General features: G+C 43.0%; 1 protein-coding gene across 4 annotated transcripts in view; it reads right to left on the bottom strand.

The window, feature by feature from the left end:
* Window positions 1-22,705, bottom strand: part of TBL1XR1 (TBL1X/Y related 1) — a 411,343-nt gene that overhangs the window by 198,344 nt on the left and 190,294 nt on the right. For all 4 annotated transcript variants that reach the window (XM_069213060.1, XM_069213063.1, XM_069213062.1 and 1 more), the window contains exons 3-4: window positions 10,229-10,291; window positions 2,035-2,137 (exon numbers count right to left, since the gene is read on the bottom strand). In XM_069213060.1, the coding sequence (XP_069069161.1) occupies window positions 2,035-2,092 (58 nt within the window). In that variant the 5' untranslated portion in view covers window positions 2,093-2,137; window positions 10,229-10,291. The remainder of the gene's footprint in view (window positions 1-2,034; window positions 2,138-10,228; window positions 10,292-22,705) is intronic.

The following is a 22,705-nucleotide window of genomic DNA, read 5'->3' on the forward strand; positions in this document are numbered from 1 at the left end:
TGTTTTGGGCGTCCTTGACCTGACAGACACTTGTTTGAAGATCCCCTGTGGGGTTGTCCTCTTGTCCTTCCTCGTCAGGGCTGTCTAGCTGGATGCGGCCATTGTTGGTAAGGTTGCGGTTCTGTGGCTTGAAAGGAAGACCCCTGTTGCTGGCTTTGTTGCAGCCATGTATTAAAAGGTGTTTGCCTGTGGCTCTTCTACTGAGGGTGCCCCTTTTATGTGTACCCCTGAACTATAGAGCGCCCCATTGCTCTTGCTGTTTTAATGTCCTTTTTTATTTGTTGCACGGTGTCAATCCACTGCCTGTCCGAATAGGGCGTCCCCTCTCCTGTGAAGGGCATGTTTATTATTGATGCCTGTTCCTTAGGCTTGAATCCCGAGATCCTGAGCCAGGCGCGTCTCCTTAGGGTGGTGCCTGTGCACATCTATCTGCTGGCCATATCCGCCGCATGTAGAGTTGCCTTTAGGCATGCATTTGCAATGCCCTTTCCTTCCTGAATGATCACCTTGGCTCTCTTTTTGTACTCCTCAGGAATGTGTTGCACGAGTTCTTAAATTTACTGCCATTGCTGGTGTCCATAGCAGTCCATGTTTTAATTGAAAAAGCATTTTTGACTTGCCTATATCTTTGAGACCGTTTGCCAAATCTTCAATTTTTTTTCCAAATAACAGTGCCCTGGTGATTCTTGCTGTGCATGGAAAGTTTCCAGGTGATCTGTCAATCAGAGGCAGGGAAAAAAAAAAAAGGGGGGGGGGGGGGGGGTCAAAAAGTTGTGTTTTTCATGTTAATTCCCATAGGACCTTTAGATACGAATATGCCCCGAATCGCTGGACGGAATTGCACCAAATTTGGGAAAACATATAGCTGTTGCAACGCAGACTGCGCTTTTGGTTATTTAGTGTAAACCAGTTCAGTAGCTTACGAGTAATTAAGGAAAAGCCAAATTTATGTATCTCTGGCTGCGAATAAATCACGACCATACATGAATTTTTATGAATGTGCACGCAAATAGAAGCGCTGTTATTAGCTGGCCTCAACCGGAGTGGAAAGTCACGGCTGTCATTTTATGTTATGGGAGAAGGTCCCCGGGGCTGAAAATAGAAATAAGTGGTATAAAGGGTCCGGGGGGAGGTACCTTGACCCCACGGGTGTAATATAGGGGCATTTTAGGGACTAATTATGGGGTTGAAAAGATTTTGCTTCACCAAGCACAATATTCACGAATATCCTCAGATATTCAAGATTATGCAAAAAAAAAAAAAAAAAATGCATATATATATATATATTAGGACTCATTCATACACTAATTCATTCACTCATACATGCACTCAGATTCATGTGCTCACTCACACACTCATGCACCCACTCACAGATCCACTGAGACACAGGCCCTGTGGCCAACCCCTGCTGCGTACGGCCAGAGGCCTTGCGCGGGGTTGGGTGGTTGTAAGGACTTTGCTGCAGGCCGTGGCCCCAGGCCAGGCCTTCTGGCAACCCCTGCATAACACAGGCATCTGGCCGGGCGCCACAGGGGTTCGATTAACGTATAGTAATTAAAATTACTTTTAAAAAAACATAGAAATTCACTGAATAAAAAAAAAGGTTACAGGGACGTACTCCATATATAACATTGATAACATATTCTATGGCATCTTTGATATTATAACTGCAAGATTTGCAATAAAATTATTGGTAAGAAGACTGTGCATGTGAAGGGCGCATACCTTAAGGGGCGGGATATAGTAACTTGAAATAACTAACTATAACTGCTGAATTTCTATGGTTTTCTACAAGTAAATTCAGAACTTAACTATAACGTCCTTGTATCCTTTTTTTTTTTTTTTTTGTGACTATGTATATTGTTTTCTTAAGTGTTTAACGTCTTTGTAGTTTTGTGCCAACAGCAGTGATGAGACCCGAGTACATAAGCAAATATGCACACAATCAATTAACAACTGAGAGACAGTGTAACATACTATCAAACTAGTGATTGAAACACATTAGTACTTCAAACATATTTTCTGACTACTCACCTGACTCCTGTAAGTATCGGTACACCAGAAAGTTGACCTCATCACTGCTTATACTCATCTTTATTTGCAATTAAACCATGAGGTCAAACCAAAGGATAGGTCCCTGAAAAAAGTATAAAAAGGAATAAAAAGGTAAACGTTTTTGCTTTTTAGCAGATATAAGAGAGGTAACCTTACCACTAACCAATAAAAGGACACTGGATACAATTGACAATGCCCTCAGAGGCACAGTTAACAAAATCGTCCCACTATGCACATTTTAAGCATATTATCTACAAGGTCAATTATAAACTTTTTTTTATTTTTTTTATCAAAACTGTGGCTGTTTTTCATACAGCATGGACAGTGACTAATGGAAAGTATATACCCAATACTATTCCATTTGCTTTAGAATTTGAGGATAGAGTATATTACAACCCCCAGCACTGGAGTAACTATTAATATATTGGTAACCTTCAATCTAGAGAGACTGAACAGGGATCAAATCTAAAAAAAAAATGGTGATACATATCTTAGCACATCAAATCTTTATTAATTTGAGGTTATACGAGCTCAGACAGGTTAGACTCTGGGTGATAGCATCATACTCCAACACCGAAAAGACGTTCTGTAAACTGTTTTATGATCAGAACCGGGTGGACCTGCAAACTTGTTAGGTCAGAGTGAGAAAGTTCCCAAAGTCTATGGAAGACTTTGAAAATCTTAAGTTGTGGGTTACTGGGATACAGACTGTTCTCTTGGAAATGTGCTGATCACATTGTTCATCGTACTTTATTCCACTCAACTTATATCTATGGTTTACATAGCTTTAATTATCATGAATGATTTGTAATCTCTGAATGACTAGTTTTTAGTAGGTATTTTCACCACGTTTTTGGAATATGTACTGATCTCGTACAAGCTTTTGCACTTTTGTAGGAATGTTGCTCCGTTTGGATGCCTCATCCCACACGTTAATATGATGTGGTCCACAGACGCTGACACACTCACACAAGAGGGAGGTAGAGGGATAATTAAAGTTTTGATGTGTGCTAGCCACCATACTTAGTAAAGAGTAACAAGTTACTTACCTTGGGCAACACTATCTGGTGGGGACTCTATATATCCTAAGATTCCTCACCTTTTCATTAAATATTCCACAGGCACCAGACTGAATCCGGAAACTTCCCAATAGTACCTTCACACTGACATTGTTCCACTCCAGAAATGACATGCATGTTCTTATACCTGCACTACTTCTGCCTGCTGACATCAGCTGCTTTCGAGACTGACTGCGAAAACTGACACAAAGCCCCAAAAGCAAACTGGTAACAGTGTGCAGATTCCTAAACTTGGGAACTTACTAAAGAGTAGGGTCTAATCACAGAACAGGTTGGATGGGAGGGGGTTGGTGAGGAAGCTGGTACTAGATAGTCTCTCTACCAGGTAAAGCGTTACCAACTTAACTTGTTCTTCTGACAGACATTTAGTCCCAATTCCTCACCTTTTGAACAGATAGCAAAGAAGTACCCATCTAGAGGTGGGTTAGTAATTGGAGTAAAACCAGAAAGTCCTGCAAGACTAAGCAGACAAAATGCCCCTCTCGTCAAATCTTACTGCTCAGACAATAATGCTTCAGGAATGTATGGAGACGCCCATGTAGCTTCCTGGCAGAAGTCTAGGGCAGGGACTCTGCACGCTAGCATGTGGCAACAGCTTTGCACTGATAGAATGAGTCTGCAGTCCTTCTGGATGTTGTTTCTTCACCAGTGTAAGCAGTTCATAATGCACAGCACTATCCATTGTGAGATGGTACGCTTCTGCGCACACTTCACTTTTTTTTGCTCTAGTGAACCCCACAAGAGCCAACGATCCATCTGGTATGTATAAGCTCAGAGCCCTCTTGGGATCCAAACGGTCACGTTTCTCCTCCTTTGAAGGGTGAAACAGAGTATAGAATGTCAGCAGGGTGATAGTTTGATTGACATGCAACAGCATCACAACCTTCGATAGAAAGAAGGTCCTAGTTCACAGAACTAGCTTGCCTGGGAAAAATTTGGTCTATGATGGATTAACCGAGCCTGAAGCTCACTCGCACGCCATGCTGAAATAATGGTGATAATTAAAAACAGTCTTGATGTTAAGGAGCCATATGGAACAGCTGTGCCTTAACAAGACCATGCCAGGCAAGAGATAAAACGAACAAGACGTCAGACAGTTTGACCTGTAAGGGATCAATCTGGTGTATGTTCAACCAAATCACAAACTTGACCCAATAACAGATGCATACAGTCTTTGCAGAGAGATGTCTGGCTACCAAGATGTAATCAACCACCTCCAGAAGAATGGCAAAGGTGTTCAGTTGTCACCGCTCAATCTCCATGCATGAAGGTCAAGAGTGAAAAGGTCCGTGGAAAACCCAGCCCTGCTTTTGCAACAGCAGATCCTCCCTGAAGGGCAGCCTGTTCTGAGGACAGATGCTTAAGCCCCTGGAGTTCTGGATAGCACAATATTCATGCCCAATCCAGAGCCTGTGGGATGGCTTGAGCCTGGTTGGTCCAAATCCTCTTGAGAACTTGGGGCAGGAATGGAATCAGTGAAAAGTCACAAAGTAGTCCCGAGTTCCATTCGAAGAAGAAAGTCTCAAAGTGAAACAACACTTTCGAAACTCCAACATGCAGAGGTGCTTTCTCAGTGGTGGCGAACAGACTGAGCCAAAGTTCTACCCATTCGTAGAAGAGACCATAAGCCAACGCTGGGTATAACTTCCATTCAAGATCCACTAGGTGCAGACAGACAAGTAGGTCTGCCCTAGCGTTCAATAAGCCTGTTAAATGGTTCACCACCAGAAAGATTCCTTGGCCATTTCTAGCAGCGTAAGGCCTCCTGGTACAGGGTCTGTAACCCCACCCAACTCTGTGTTGCTGTACCACATGGCAGTGGTGTTGTCTGTGAATAACTGTACAAGCCTCCGCTTAATTGACAGCAGGAAGGCTTTAAAGCACCAAGCAGATAGCCATCAGCTCCAGAAGGCTAATATGAACTCAGGACTCCACCGCAGACCAAAGTCAGGGATTGCTACCTCTTCCAGGAGGCTGCAACAGCCCAGAAGAAGTGACTCATCAGTCGCCACCGTCAGTTTTGGGTGGAGAAGGGAGAAGGGTCTGTTGTAGACCCAATCACAGTTCAGTAACCACCACTGCATATCATTTCCAGTCTCTTCTGAAATCTGGACCAAGTCGGAGAGGGTCCCTTGATGTTGGACGTACTGGGACATCAGTTCCCATGAAGAAGCCTATACAAACCACATGGTGTGCTCAACCAGCAGGGTGCAGGAGGCCATCAGTCCCAGCAAGCTCAGAGTTGAACTCACTGAAGTAAAGGGGACCACAGCGATCTGAAAATTCTCCACTCCCACCACAAACTGCAGGTAGCGCAAATGGGTGGGCAGGCAGGACAGGTATACTGAAATAGCCATCATGCAAGTCCAACGCATTAATCTAGATTCCAGAGTAGAGGGGGGACAAGACCTGGTCCAGGGCGTGCACTTCCTGTTGCATAATGGGGAGACAGTCCTAGGTCGGTTGCTGGGTGGATTGTGAAGCGGGGAAGACCGGAAGGGTAAGCAATGAGACAGCAAAGCCACACAAAAAAAACAAATAAACAATGGAATTGCTGTGGCTGGTCGAGAGAGCGAGCGGAAACCATTCTCTCTTTGGAACGGTTGAAGTAAAAATCAGCCTTGTCCTCGAAAAAGCAAGTCCCATCAAAGGGCATGTCCATTAAGGAGGACTGGACCCAGTTGACTGTAGCCACACGGTGGGGCGAATGGAAAAGCTGGTGCCTATGCCCCACCAGATAGTCGGCGGTGTCCAAGCCACATCAAATCGCAAACTTGACTGCATGACGAGTATCTTTAATCACCTGAGACAGTACAGGGCCAAAATTCTCTGGAACACAAGGGCGGATGTGTGCCACCGAATCCCAAAGAGTGCGAGTGTAACAGCCTAACAAACAGGACGTGTTAACAGAATGTAGTGCTAGACTGTTTTTTCCAAAGGTTTCCATATGCTTCGACTTTTAGCAGAAGGAGTAATAGGAACAGTGCTCAGTTAGGAATGGCTGGTGTTGGCTTGCACCATAAGACTTTCTGGTGAAGGGTGATGTGACAGGAGTAGACTGAAGCAAGGCTATAGGGACAATCTTTCTATGACTGGTGAACCAGAGCAAAGCTGTGCCGAAGTTCCCAAAAGGGTGTCCATCAGATCCTCATTAAAAGGAAAGAGGGGTTTAGAAGTCTGGCCCAGGTGCCGGACCTCAGTTACAACATTAGTTTTCACCTTCAGGGTGGAAATTTGGAGGTCAAGGTCTTCAGGAGCCATATGCACAACCATAGCATTGGAGGCAGATTCTTTTGTGGCTTGTCCAGGAGAAGTGAATAAAGCATTCCCGGGGAAGGTATCTAGCCTAATGGCCTTCTTCAAGTCAGCATACAAGTTATCACCCTGATGGAGCAGAGCAAACTCATCACCCGGCTCATAATCATTACTGAGTCAGTCCCAAAAAGGGAGTGTACATAATGTTGTCTGCCTTGTTGTAATGTGAGTGAGGAATGGGCACCTTGTCCGATTCGGGCACATTGTCGGTCAAAGTAGGACTGATGGCAGAGAAGACAATAAAGCCACTTCTTTGGGCAGCAAAGTCAGCATCTGAGTTAATGTACCAGGACTGAAGGTGGCTTAGAACAGGAGTTGGAGAACTGATGGCTTAGAGGGACCAGCTGATGCTGAGGGGTGTTGTGGGGTCCCTTTGTAGCTCCCTGCCTGGGCACAATTATGGCTTAGCTTAGGCTTGCAGCCCATGCCCTTTTACCCAGATAACGTGCTATGCATTTATTCATTTTTATATATTTTAGTTCAGCTCCTTTAAGTGGCATTTTTTTAATGTTCATAACCAGTGGCTATTCTGTGAGAGCGTGACTATCAGTGTACATACTTTGCATCACATTCTTTTTCCTTGGATTCACAAAAACAGAACACAAGACACACAGGATAATATTTTTTATTGCTGTCTAAAGACTACATAAACAGTCCAGCGCTTAGGTACATACTTGCGTCAGGCTTCTGTGCAAGAACATAAACATGTCCCCTATAAAAACATCTTGTAGGACAAAGGGCATTAGAGGGGGTTCCAGCCAGGATTTTTGCATCTATGCTATATGCCTGTTTGGGGCTGACAGCCTTTGTCTCTCTGTGGAGCCAGACCTGGAGAATGAAGTCCTGAGCCTGTACCAAGGTAACCGGGTGGGGTGTGCTTCCCATGGACACTGCATGAACAGATTTGGCTTGCATCACCATGCTCTCACTTAGGGGCTAGAGATTAGGCTTTTAGGTAGGAACTGTGTATTAATGTCATTACAATTTGTTGGGGTTGTCCATATTTAGATCTTTGATTCTCACAATCTCGATTTTGTTATTTCACGTTATCCTAATCATTGCAGCTCATTTGTTTTTATCACAGATTGTAGTCTTGTCAATAAATGTATTGCAAACCTTTCTGCACATCTTTCGTTACCTATGTGTTTCTAAGAGACGTGTATGTGTAGATAAAAGGTTAAGGCTTGTTTACCATGATTTCCCTGAGGGGTTTTCGGAGTTCCACGCTCTAGGCTGCCATAAAGCACCTTTACCGTTTGGGTGAGATGCTGCTAGAAAGTCGGGAGGGTTGGGCCGACTTCAGTCAACTGGTGTGGGAGTAACTATGTCGCCTACAAGCAGAGGTGTTGCCGCCCCAAATCCAAACATCTTGCTGTTATACAAGAGTTCTTATGACCAGGAGAACCAGCCGGAAGTACCCCAGGAGGAGGGCCTCTCGGTGCGTGGAATTCTTCAAACTGGTGCAGCATGGCTGAAGGCCCTGGAGACTCAAGCTGTGCTGGAACCAGCTGCAGCATCAGCTCTATAGTCAGGTGGTGCAGCCCAAGGGCTTGCTCAGGGGAGTGTTGCGAAAAAGTGAAACTCTGCTTCAATTTTTGCGTATCTTTTCCTTATGTGGGGGCCTCGAAGCATGGCAAAGAGCGGCTGTGTCAACTCGGGAAAAGGGTAGCAGAATCGGGATCGAGTCCTGGACAAGGAGCAGGATTTGGAGCAATCCCAACGCTAGGTTTTCTTATGCTTGGCGGCAAAGTTTTGCCTCGTATTCAGAGTTGGCTTTAGGGTTCATCAATGTACAGTCCACGCGGGTCTGAGTCATCGCTTGACTCCATACACACAGGAACCTGGTGGGGTGCTCTCACAGGCATCTATTTGTGTAAGTCCCCACAGGATTTTAAAGCCTGTTTTTTTTTTGGGGGGGGGGGGGAACACCCCATGCACAGTGAGGAAATTAGTGAGAAAAATCAAGGTTAAGTGTCTCTGTGAGATGAGAGGAAGCTCAGATTCACGCTTAGTGGCACTGAAAGAAAGAAACTGAAGTGAGTGCACGGGAGTGCTGCCAATATAGGCCTCACATATCATTTCTGGAGTGGCACAACAGTGGAGAGCCACAAGGTGCCACCTTCAGACTCGCATTAATGTTAGTGAAAAATTTCTGGGTCTAATTTTACGCCTGGGGAATAATCAAAAGGTGAGTATTCTGCAGCTAGAAGTCTAGATCAGAAAATTGAAATAATGCTTATACGTGCCTTCTCTGTTTATTATTCATTAACTTGTTTCAATAAAGAAACCTCGAAAAGGGAAGCAGACAGTTAACCAATATTCAAAGCTGCCCTCTACTGCCTTATGCCCCCAAGGTTGTTCTGATCTTTCTTTCTGTATGCTCCTATTCTCTTCTATGCCACCCCTAACTGCCACTAAGCTGCAGGATTCCATCTTTACACTATTCTTTCATACTGTGAACCTACTGGTTTGCCTTCCCCATCTCCTGGAACCCTTAATCAGTGCTTGCTTTTAAATGCTTCACACTAAATACCATGATAAATATGCAATTCCAGCATGCAGATACACACAGCATCAAGAGGATATGAATCATACCCTGCTCTGATGATTTAAAACAGTCACTGACGCAATGGTTTGACCATAAAGGAATAAATACACTTCCCTGGTCAGAAAAAAACTCATACAATTTATGATTGGAGATATAAGTGCTTCACCAGAATAATGGGCTGTTATTTGCCACACGATAGCTACAACACCAAGCAGGACGGCAAAATAGTGACAAGCCTATCTTTGATATAACAGAAACATGTGTCAACACTGTCCGAGAAGTTTTCTGTGTCTCTAGAATTGCCATATTCTTCAGCAGTATGATAGACACAATTCTTGGCAATACGATGGGTATTTCTTTGTCTAACAATGGGCTTCTTCCTTGTCACAGGAATGGGCCCTGTACCCCAGAATTGGGCATTTTCTGTGGTAAACACAGGTGCCGAGAGACCTTACTTTCATGACACTAACTTCTAATCCTAAAAGGCAATCTTGAAAGAACTCTGGCCCCGATTATGACCTTAGCGGATGGGATACGTGAAGGATACCCCGATGGAACTTGTAAAACAAGGAGCGGGATATCTGACACATTTATGATGAAGTATACCATCCACCACAATCATAATGAGGCCCTCTATGGCTTGAAAACTTATGGCATCTCAAGGTTAAAGTTGCATCTTGCGGTAATGATTCTGGCATAAACATTAAAACCTTAGTTTTCAACACAGTCAACAATCCAGCTTCAGTTGAGTTGTGTGAGATTTCAAATTTCCCCAGCTGAATCCTTCCAAGATCAATCATTGCAATTTGTAAACAGTGCAAAACTAAGCCTGCAGGTAAAAAAAACTCAATTCACAAAATGTTTGCCACAGAATTTCCCCCCCAGAATTGAGAAAATTAACCACCTAAATCTGTGGTTTTACCTGATTTGCCCCCCACACGTTTAGTTTTTGAAACCATATTTTTCTAAGCTTGCTTTTAAAAATAAATTGACAAAGTTTACAAAAGAAATCTTTAACATACATATGCTAAACACATGCCACCATCAAACAAGGCGAATCTATATCTAATAAGTCTTCAAATATGTTCAGTGTCAAAGTGCATTTTTTTGTGTCCAGTATTACATGTGAGTTTGTCTCAGGTTTCATTTCTCAATGTGTACAAAACATGGTTTTAAGATTTTTGAAACTCAAAGGAATAAAAGATTAAAAGCAATAAAATTAACTACTCACCAACATTGGCAGTGCATTGATGTTAAAGACCTGCAGTGTACTGATAATCGCAGGAAGTTTACACTAGAAGAAAAATAATAAAATAACTAATCATGTTGCTGTTATAATTATTCCGGAAAAGAAAACAATTGTGCCAGTAATGAAATTAAGTTCATAAAAGTCATACAAGAGTCATAAACATAACGATCTGCTACAATGTCAGAGTGCAATTCTCCTCCAGATCTACCACACTCGATGCTTTCAAGGTAAGGCACTTAGCTACCACTGTATACAAATATCGAGCTGGCCTGGTGTGTGGTGGGTACCTGAGGTAATTACCATCTTATACCAGGTCCAAGTATCCCCTATTAGTGTTGGCAGTGTCGAGCAGCCAAAGCTTATCTGGGAGAAATGCAAAGCTCACGCAATACATTAGTCACACAACACTTACAACCATAAAAGTAAACATTCAGTGTTACAAAAAAAAAAAAAAAAAGGTACTTTATTTTCATGACACAACTACCAAAAAGTACTAGAGAGGCAACCCTTCAACAGGAGGAAACACACTAGATATGTACACTAGTAATCAATAACAGATGTAAAAAGAGAAAACAGTGCCAAAGCGAATAGACAATAGTGACCCTAGGGGATCCCAAACCATATACTAAAAAAATGGAACACAAATGCAGGGCCCCCACCTAGGTAAGTGGAATGTGTAGAGGGGAGCTAGGGGTACTAGGAAACTGCCAACGGTTAAGTACCACAGTGCCCCCTAGCGACCAGGAGGAAAGGAGTAAGTTACTGGATTTTCCCCAAACCACCCAAACGGAAGGAAAAGAAGAAAATGCAACACCCATACAAGACTGCAAGAAACCAGCGGTGGATTCCTGAAGAGGAAGACCTGTGGAAGAAGCGGACCAAGTCCAGAAAGTCACAGAAGATTCCAAGGGGGAGCAGGGGCTACTACCCACCCAGCTGTGGCTGCAGGAGTTGGCAGACGGTAGGACAAAGACGGTCAGAAATGCCGCACTGTAGCAGGTGAAGAGTTCCTGGGGTATGCATTCGACGTCCCACTCCGGATGGATGATTGCAGTCGGTCAGTGGAGTGGAAAAGCCACCAAGAAGCCTTGGTAAAGTCAGAAGTCACAGTGAAGCACAAAGTGGACCTGCCAGGGACCAGCAAGGTCCTGGAGGACTCAATCCATGGGGGAGACCTAGGGTGACCCTCAGCAAGGCAGAGACTCCACAGAAGAAGAGGCAGGCCCCACAGAAGACCCACAGGACGAAGAACCAGGAGTCACAGAGGAGCCCACGCAGCACAATTGGAGAAGGGTCCCACGCCACAGGAGCACGCAGTGGGCTGTGCATCGCAGGAAAGAGGGATGAGGCTACACTCAGCCTGATGATCACTTGGAGGAGATGCTAACAAGTCTTGGTAGCTGCAAGACACACAGTGCACAGGGGTACTGTCCTGCGTGGGAAGGTAAAGGCTTCCCTCCACCAAAGTTGAACAGCTGGCAGAGAGGACCAAGAGGACTACTCCAGACCACCACCCGTGATGCAGGATCCATGCAGCACAGGATGAGAGGAGATCCACGCAGCCGGTCGTTGTTGCAGTTGGTGCCTGTTGATGCAGGGGAGTGACTCCTTCACTCCAAGAGAGATTTCTTCTTCCTTCTTGTGCAGACATAAGAATTGCCACCCTCAGAGGATGCACAGCCAGGGAAATGTTGCAGAAGCTAGAAGGAGCCGTGGAAACAATGTTGCAAGCAGATACTTAGTTGTGGATGCAGATTGTCCATTCTTGGAGGGTCCAGTTGCAGTTCCAGTGGCTAGAAGTCAAAGTAGAGGTTGCAGAGGAGGCCTGCTGGAATCTTGCAAGCCGAATCTGAGGACCCACCGAAGAGAGAGACCATAAATAGCCTTGAAAGGGGGGATTGGTCACCTAGCCAGGTGACCACCTATCAGGAGGGGGCTCGGACGTCACCTGCCTGACCTGGCCACTCAGATGCTCCCAGAGGTCCCTGTCAACCTTGGAATCAAGATGGCAGAACCCATTGCCCTCTGGAGGAGCTCTGGGCACCAACACTGGGTGGTGATGGACAGGGGAGTGGTCCTTCCCCTTTCCATTGTCCGGTTTCATGCCAGAGCAGGGACTGGAGGTCCCTGAACCAGTGTAGACTGGTTTATGCATTGGTGGGGGGGAGGGTGGCACCAAATGTGCCCTTTCAAAGCATACCAGTGGCTTGGGAAGGCTAACCCTTCCAAGCCATATATCACCTATTTCAAAAGGGAGAGGGTGTTACGCCCCCCTCCCCCACCACCAAAGGAAATCCTTTGTTCTGCCTTCCTGGGCTTGAGCTGTTCAAGCAGCAGGAGGGCAAAAACCTGTCTGAGGGGTAGCAGCAGCTTGGGCTATCCGGAAAACCCTAGAAGACTGGTAGGAGCAATGCTGTTGGTCCGCTAAGGATCCCCCAGAGTGCATGGAATCATACTACCAATACCGGCAACAGTATTGGGGTATGATTCCAACATGTTCGGAGTTACCATTATGCAGCTGGAAACAGATAGTGACCTATGTCCAGTGCACGCATAAAATGGTGTCCCCGCACTCACAAAGTCCAGAAAAATTGAACTGGAGTTTGTGGGGGGCACCTCTGCTAGTGCAGGGGTGCCCTCACAAACAGGTACGCGCATCCTACCCTCTGGGCTAGGAGGGCCTACCATAGGGTTGACTTACAGGGACCTGGTGCAGTGATCTATAGTGAAAAGGGTTCATGCACAGTTTCACGCAGGCTGCAATGGCAGGCCTGCAGATACACTTTTCATGGGCTCCCCATGGGTGGCATTATACATGCTGCAGCCCATGGGGATCCCCTGGTACCCCAATGCCCTGTGTACCGTATACTAGGGACTAACATAGGGGCACCAGTATGCCACATGTGGGGTGAAAATGGTACAAGTAACCAAGTTGGAAGGGAGAGAGCATAATCACTGGGGTCCTGGTTAGAAGGATCCCAGTGAACAAAGTCAAACACACTGCCAGACAGAAAATGGGGGTAACTGTGCCAAGCAAGAGCTTGCTTTCCTACAATACACAATTACAGGTGACTAAAACCATTGTACAAATCTTCTTGAACCATAATGTCAAATAATATCAAATGAGAATGTCTTCCTGACTCTCACACAGAATTACAAAATAATTCTTCATCCCTCACAGGTAGGATCATTCGTTTTCAATATAAGGACAAAATTCCAAAGTATCACAGCAATTAATGGCTTCTTCTTAGTTTCCTCCTTGAAGGCCTACCAAAGAGTCGTCAATTCTCTCCTTTAATTGCAAAATTAACAGTGCTATCATGCTTCAAAGATAATATAGAGTGGAGTTAGGCCAATGACAGGCAAAAAATATAGAGCATCCACATTTAACATATCACCTATGGCAGGGCTTTCTGACCCTTTCAATAATCAAATCATATATTATTAAAGTTTAAGGTGACCAGTAATAAATATAAAAAATATGCTTGCATAAAGGGACTACTGATGCAAAAGATGGTAATATACATTCCCACTGGCCTAACTAGTTTCTAAAACACAATGCACATAAAGGATTGGCGGAAGGGAGTAAAGAACCCAGTATCAAACTTAGCAACCAACTGTTATATTATTTAACAATTATGCACCAAGCAGTGTTAAATGGCAAAAGAAAATCTCTGAACTCCCAATGATGCAGTATATGAGGATGGCACACATACAAATTAACTGCAGATCTGTAAAAGCTCTACGTGGGAGGGCTCTGCACGCTGGATTGCTCTCATTTGCCCTTTTAGTGTTGAAAGGTTCCATGAAATGCTGAGCTGAATCAGGCTGGATTACGACAGAGCACACCAGTACCACTCTTAGTTTTGTTGGGGACCAAAATAAAGTTTCCTTGCCAATAGCATAAACTCTATTTCTGAGGATCCATTTAAATCCTCTTCTAAGCAACATCTTTTTGCAAAAATCAATATGCTGGTACATAAAACTAAAGAGACAAAAGAAATCCTGGAAAGTTGGTATTTTTATTATTCGAGCTCATTTTGTACACAGAAACAGACATATCAGCCGAACACTGGATGCAGTGTACAGAAAACAAGACATTAGAAACTACCTGCAAAGAAACAAGATGGCTTTAGCATTTCACCCTGCACCAGTAACATAAACCTCTTGAATTCAACCAGACTATCTGCAAGAGACACACATAAATTGCCAGGACACCTACATAAATGACAGCGGCACTGCTTTAAATACAAATTGTACACAGGAAGATATTGTTGGGGTGGCACATATACCCTATGGGTAAAAGGAAAAGTTGCATTTTGGAAGGTGGTGTCGGATTCTCTGGCCCGAGTCAGGATCCTTTCAGAGAGAACTCAGACATCTATCTCCAATGGTACATAAAATCATGTTCTTTGTGTGTCTAGTTTCAAATAAATGGATTGCCTAAATCAAACAATATTTTTGACCTGCCTGCTTAGACTGTAGAGATCGATCTAACCGGGAGCTGGAATCCGAGTAGCTCCAGCTCTGACAATAAGACTGCTACATTAACAGAACTGGCTACTTGGCTATTAATGTCCCATGTTGATAGAAGAATGTACTATTACATATGAATTGGCCACTTCAAAAATGTTTTGGAGATGCATCTAAATACTCTGTATGAGCTATGGCAGAAACTTATTTCTACCTCTCTGCCCGATTCTGCAGTTATTGCTTTAACTGACGAACTAAAGCTCAAAGACAGCAGCTAACCACTTCAGATCTATTTTATATTTTACACTGCATTGTAATCTAATACTTCATTTAGCAGACTGTTCATAATCGTTTCAAAGTCTTAGCAACCATAACCAACTAACCTTGGTCTTGCTTCATGTTAATGAGCATTGCAGCAAAATACAAGGTTCTGCATTACATTCAAGAAGTTCTTCTACGACATATTCAATACTTAACTACTCTTAGCTCCTGAATGCAGTTGTTTTGACCTTTGCGCAACCGACAGTTTACGAATCCATATACACAAATGGTATTGAGTCAACCCTCTTCATCTACTGGTGTGTTAAAGTGCCATTCACATTTTTCTTCCCACAGTACAACATACAGCATGGATCAATGAGTCAGCCACCTTCAGCCATTAGATGACTTGTGCTGTGAGTGAAAACATGCTGCCTGATCACATGTCCAGACGTGGGTCCCGGGCTCACTGTGGCACTGTAACCAAGCTATACCCAGCTGAAGAACCCATAACAAGGGCAAAACCAGTCCTGGGTTGCTTGTGTTCTGGTTGAGGGACGATCTGGCCTGGCAGTTCGGGCTAGACTACTATGAGGGACAGGATCAAGGCTGATTTGTAAATGGTTGGATCCAAACTGAGGTGGGATGGGTAGCAAAAAACAATGGGTTGGGATGCAGCCATAGAGATTGCCAGTGGCTGATATTAATTCAAGCATTCCATCCCATTACCTTGTTGTTTGTACATTTGTCACCCTAAGTGCGCCGGGTATGCCCAGACGTGAATCCAGGGCTCACTGTGACATTGGAACCAAGCTATATCTGGCTGAAGAGCCCAGATCAAGGATGAAACTGGTCCTGGGTTGTGTTCCGGTTCAGGGAGGACCTGATCTGGCAGTTCGACTGGAATGTTCCCATGATGGACAGGAACAAAACAGATTTACATATGACTGGGTCATATTGGATTTTGTCTCTTTCAGAGATCCTCAGCCAATCCCTGTGTTAAGAGACTTTGGAAGCAGGTCTCATGCGTGAGTGGCACCAATACCCCTATAATTCCCCCCGCAAAAGGAAGAAAAACAACTTTGAGGTCTCTATTTATTGTAATTGTTAGAGGGGTCTCTCAGCTGCCAGCTATGCTACTTGGGCAGAGATTACCTTATTGCTATATTCCTAAACCAGGGGTCTACAGCACCAAAAACAGAACTATGGGATGACTAGAACACATCATAAAAGTACTCAGCAAAAACGGCTTAGTGTGTAAACCTTTCCATGTACTACCATCTGAGAATGGAGATTGGTAGCACAGGATTAATCAACTAATTTTGATTCCTAGGTAAAGAAGTAAAGCAACCAGAGGAAGGAACTTACAATCTTCTATTTTTAACATGAGTGACATTAGGGATTCTTATAACCCTGAGGAATGCCCCTGACCAGTATCTGACACCCGGAGTGGGCAAAAACAAGACCCTTCCACCATTCATTTTGCTGACATTGTACCAAAACACAATTAGTGATCTGTTAATCCAATTGTAATCATACTTAAGACACCATGAAATACAGGATATTCTTGTGGTGTACCTTAAGGTATTTTTTTTTTTTTTTTTTTAATTAGGCACTGAATGTCTGCTTTATCCAGAAAAATATCTCGTCTTAGTAAGTGCCTCATAGTCTGAGGTCGATTCCCCTCCTAAAAATATAACCTTACCAGGGTGGGCTGAGGGGGCCAACTATGAAGCATGCCACCTAATGTCGGGGAGACCACTTCATCCAAATATACTTAAACCCAAAAGGTGCCTCGCACATAGGATTAATTGTTAGGTTTAGGGGGAAGTTACCTCCTACAAAGTAGATCCATACCACACCTGTTGTGTTTAGTAGTACATGCACCTGTGCTCTTCCCTCCGAGTCTCTCAATTGAACTCTTTTTCAACAACCACGTCACATTCAGAGTAACTGTTCTTTTTTCTACTTCTTTTCCCTGTAGACTTATCAGGCAGTTCTGTCCATTCTTCGCAAACTTTTGTCATATCTCCCCAACTGATAATTGTCTCTATTAATTCAAAGAGAGCACCTTACAATAGTTTGGAATTTTGATTCATTAATTTGTTTACAGACATCACTATTTTATATGACTCTCAAATTCTCTTTTGTCTCAAAGCCACTTTAGGATCTGTAGCCACTTCCTGTATTTTCTCAACTGTTTGAGGAGCAAGTCTCCTGCAGCCAAATATGACAGCTTGTCTTCAATATATTTGAGTTTGACTTTATTAATTCTTGTTTGCCATCATTTCCAAATCTTCTTGGAAATGGGAAATATTAATTTTCATCTCTTGTCTCACTGTGTGAGGAAGAACTAGGCTTCCTCTCCTCTGACCATCTGTTCTCCTGCCCCTATTTCCTTTGAATGTGCTCTCTCATGAGACTCATACAGTGGTGGTATCACTTCCAACAACAATCTGTCAATAAACTAATCCTCTCTCTCTCTCCCAGAGTCCCTAATTCTTTTACTTCCCTTTTTTTACCTCATTTACTCGCGTTTCATTTTCATTGTCTGTTTCTCCAGCAATTATGATCAAAGCTTCTATAGTATCTAACATTTCCAGGTTCCATACTTCCTTGCGTAAACACAAACTCACATCCATCCATTGATTAATAGCATTACCAATTTACCCTTTTAAAATGTTATGTGCTCTCTTTCTCCACGTTGTCCAACTCATTCAAGGCTGCTGCTTCATCTCTAATATGGCATGCCTCAAATTCTCAATTTGTTTCACTTCAAACATATCTTATACAGGAAACGAACTTTTTATTCTCAGCAGTAATTATACTCCATTCTTGAAGCCATACACATGCATGCTACCCCTGGTCCATAAGTGTCTCATAAATGTGAGTACCAATTGGGAGTGAAGAACCTCTTCCATTAGCATGACTTGCTGGCTTATTCAAATGTGCAATATTTGTAATTTCAGCTTAACTCACAACATACAATACTAATATTCACAAAATAATTTCAAAGCAAGACTTGAACCGCAAAATGTAAACCAAAACAAAAATACCTTTTCAGCTTCCCAGGATACAAGATGGAAAAAAAAAATCAAACTCACCACAAGAAGGATAGTATCTTAGACAGTACTACTATTCATACTAATATAGGTTCTCGGCCAATGGTAACCCATCTTTAGAACCGTGTGTCTACTCCCATGTACAATTACTTCAACAACTCTACCCAAACTAGTTTATACACAGCTAGACTATTATGGATTTCACATGACTTTAAGCTATGACCTTTATGTGACCATACTCCTTTTCAGCAGACAACTGAAATATTTATCTCAAGATCGTTGATTTCCATATACCCGCAAACCTTATTCATAAATCTAAACACCTTAGCACGTAAAATCATGTTTCTTCCTCAAAAGCAAAATTCAAACAACAGCAGTAATTTGTGCAAAACATTATGATACAATGCAGTCTGATGCAGGAGTAACGTGAATCAGAAAATGCTATTAATATAACACTGCTGCGATCTGCACAGTGCAGAATTAACTCACTACAGATAACACGTCACAAGACAATAAAATATGTAATCGCAATGCACATAACTTGACAAGCATAACTCACATCACAAACTTTATTTATACTTGCGTAATGCAAATCCAGACAGTCTCAAAAGGTCAAGTACATCAGCATAATCAACATGATTCAATTATTTTTGAGGCGCATTTCTCTAACAAATTTCGATCAACACGTAGCATCAATACAATGCTAAAGGGCCAATAAGCAAGTACCACAACTCCTAAAGGACAATGGCTCAAAACAAAGCAAATCAACAGTGGACAAAAATTAAGGTCAAGACCAAGAATGTTTATTAATAATTTAAAAGTAATTACAGAAAGCAAAATGTTAGTTTAAATCAGCATTAGTATATAACGGAGCAAGAGAAATGATTTATGTATAGAATCATCCAAATCTGATGTATGGAGTGCCCAGTATAAAAACAAGGAAAACTTTTCTGAAACATCTGAGAACAAACTCAGCAACAGGTTCAACATGAAGTCTGTCTCTGGGGAATAAGCACTCTATGGCAATCAAAAATTCTTTAAGTGTAAAATCAAACTACAGAGTATCAATGTATGCCTCCTGAGAAGAGAGAAAAAAAGTATGGCACACATTCCCTGAAAGAACTGTTTTTATAGGTTTGCAAAAAGTGAAAGTCACACTTACGATATGGTATAAAATGAAATAATAATGACAACAGTCAATAGATTTTCATAAACACAAGATACACTAACGGCAACACTACTAGAAACACCGTACGAATTCATAATTAATGCTAAAACTTAACCTTAAAAACAAAAGAATGATATTACTGCTTCTCACAAATTCCAGGCAAAGGACCCTTCAGAATCATTTGCAGGGATGTGAAAAGTCACTGGCCACTTACAAAAGTGAGTACAGTCAGACAAAACTTCCCGCAAGGCTGTGCGGAAATTACATTGTTTCAGTACAGCACCACAGACTAGGTCATGGATACTCAAAGTACGGCCCCTCTGACCTTTACATGCGGCCCATCTGGCAACAGGAGCACTGGCAGCTGTTTGCTCGATTCTGCACTAACAACAAAAATATTAAATACACACACATTTATTTCAAACTTAATTGGTGTTAAAGAAAGGAAGTAACTAGGGACTCCTGCACTTAACTTTAGAAACGTCTTCATTTTTAAAGACATCTTGCAGCACAAGTGTAAAATTAAGACAGTCTCTTCAAAATTAAAAAGTGTTTTTAGTTAACATGCAGAACCTTTTTGCCTTAGTACAATTTATTTTGAAACATTAATGATTTCCCTTATCCTGAGAACACAACCAATAGTAAATTGAAGAGGTCAGTCACTTGGGTATGTGCACTTTATGGGTGGCCCGGGTTCCTATCATACATTAACAACATTATAGTTTATTAAATCAAACATAGAAGCAGGTTTTGTGCAGCGCACACCATGAATCATGTATTTCGAGGTCATCTTAAATGTGATAATGCAGAAAAAGTAGTGAAGTGAGACTAATCAATTGCCTAGGATCACACAGTTTGGAAAAGTGGGTAAGCCGGAATTCATTCCATGTTTTCTGGTTTTCCATTGTTTATTTCAGCCACTAGATGTATATCATTTGCTTCTCCTACACCTACTTTGCCCCCAATTCCCCCAGCCACCCTACTTGACCGCCACAGCCTTGGCATCAATGCGGCCCCCAGGCGCGTCACAGACCAAACTTTTTGGCCCCTGGGAAAATGTTTGCAAGTACCCATGGACTAGATCCTATTTCTCCATTTTCCATCAAGGGAAAAGAACAGCAACAGGCCTCTTAAACGTAAATAATATAATGACATTTATTTTTCTCAATTTTGAAAAGTGCATGGCAGTACAGGCAGGCTTAGGCCCTGTTATTTCAACAAGACCTTGTTAACCTAACAAACATTTGCAAATTACATTCATTTTAATTAATAAATCTGCTCTAACATTGGCTCAGAGAATGCATAAAAATATTGGACATAAACCTATGTATGGTATTTAGTTGCATTAAGGCGATCACATTCTTTCAGCAACGAGGGATGGCAGTCATCACCAAAGCCATCAGCTTTTCCGACTCTCCAATGCAAAACTCTAGACTATAATCAGGAGCAACAAATGTTGAACTCAAGCGGGCAATACCTGTGGGAATGTGACATGCAACTAGGGATGGGCAGATTTCACGGTGTTTAATTCTGCAGAACAACACAGAATTACCTTAAAATTTCTGTCCGATTCTGCGACAGAGCTTAGTGGGTATTTGGCGACATCTTCTCAGAGCAAAATGTACCCTCTCTTCCAAAAATGAATGAGAAGATGGATTTTGTACTAAGAAAATCGTGCAGCAAAATACCTCTCTGCACCCTGGCATACCCTACAGTGATTAAAAATTGTAATCACTGCAAAGTACGCAGGGGTGCCAAGTGGTAGGCAGTGATTTCCAACGTTAGAAACCCTTGCATAATTTTTATTTCTGCCGGTGGAGCATCAGAATTTTAGTTTATCAGTAATTCAGCATTATAAGAGTACTGCGGAATTACCAAAATTTCACACAGGCGCACATGCAGCATGGATGAACAAGTTAACTATCTTCAGTAAAGCTCTTTCTGGTGGATACTCTAACTGTAGATTCTTCACCTCATGAATACCCTACAGAGCCAGCCTGACCATATTTGTTTTGGAGCATTCCTCCCGCACTCCAGCAGGTGCGGTCACGCAGCTCCACTTCGGCTTCGCCCTGCCCCAAAAGTTACTTTGGAGCCACATGTATGCGCCACTGCACATGTATCGACCTCCGTTCCTTTCGATTCACTCCATGTCCTCAAACGCAAAGCTCAATAACTGATCAGATGTGACAGTGCGCGGATCTCTAGATTGGGACCTTTTTACTTGTGGAAAAAGAAAATCCACAAAACGGTGAGGTGGGGTGGGCTGTGAGAAATCTGCGACTGGACTATTCACCAAAAATTATGAAGAGTAAGTAACTTGCTCTTCTATGGATACATTAAGCCACAGATTCTTCAACTTGTGAATAGATACCAAAGCAGTACAGCCCAAGGTGGTCAGTCTGTGGAAAGGATCAGACCAAACGGTCTTGCAGGACTGAATGGATGAAATGCCCATCCAGACAGATCTGACTGTCAAGGCAATAGTGCTTTGTGAACGTGTCCACTGAGAGCCACACAGCAGCCTTACATTCAGGACTGTTACTTTACATGCCAATGCAGTGGAGGTAATCTGGACTCCAGTGGAATGCACCTTCAGACCTTCTGGAGGCTGCTTCTTAGCCAATACTTAGCAAATCACAATGCAGAGAACTATCCATTCTGATACGGTCTACGTATTAACTGCACTGATTTGTTTGCGCCAGAGAACCTGAGGTGATCACCCACTCAAAGGTCCATGGTATGATTGATGTAAAAGCTCAAAACTTTTGGGGTCCACACACAGGAGGCGCTCGTCCTCTTTCAACAGATCCTGTGGAGCAAAGAATGTTGGAAGAACAATGGATTTTATGACATGAAAGGGAGACACAACTTTTGACAGAACACAGTTCTGGTTCGTAAAACCAGTTTTCATGGAAAAAGGTGGGGTAGGGTGGTTGGACCCAAAGAGCCCCAGGCTCACTCATGCAGCAAGCAAAGTTTTCGAAAGGAGAAAGGCTGTTTTAAGCATCCGGAGACGCAAACAACAGCTGTGCACTGGCTCATCTGGAGTACACATAAGGAAAGTGAGAACCAAGTTGGGTTTCTGCGGATTTCTCACAAAGGGAAACTTAAGTACTAAACCTTTAAGAAAACACATCACAACAGAGGGTCTGGTAAAGGCCGAAATGGCTGACAAATTACCAGTTTCGACAGCAAGTCCTTGCTGGGCATAAGATACCACAAAAAGTAAGACATCAAGTAGCTTTGCACAGATGAGTCAATAATGAAGGAACCGCACTAGGCCACAAGCCTATCCCGGCACCTGGTTATGCAGATTTTGTAAATGGATGGATGGCTGCCAGAAGTAACACCCACAACTTCAAGACGATTAAATAGTCAACTGTCAATGTCCAAACTGCACACATGAAAGAGTAGATTGAGCAGGCCCAGATGAAAGACGGTGCCCTGCTGCTGTGACAGAAAATTCTCTCAAAGCTGAAGCCTGATCTGTGGACA

The sequence above is a fragment of the Pleurodeles waltl genome, chromosome 11, assembly GCF_031143425.1.
Source record: "Pleurodeles waltl isolate 20211129_DDA chromosome 11, aPleWal1.hap1.20221129, whole genome shotgun sequence".
Lineage (NCBI taxonomy): Eukaryota > Metazoa > Chordata > Amphibia > Caudata > Salamandridae > Pleurodeles > Pleurodeles waltl.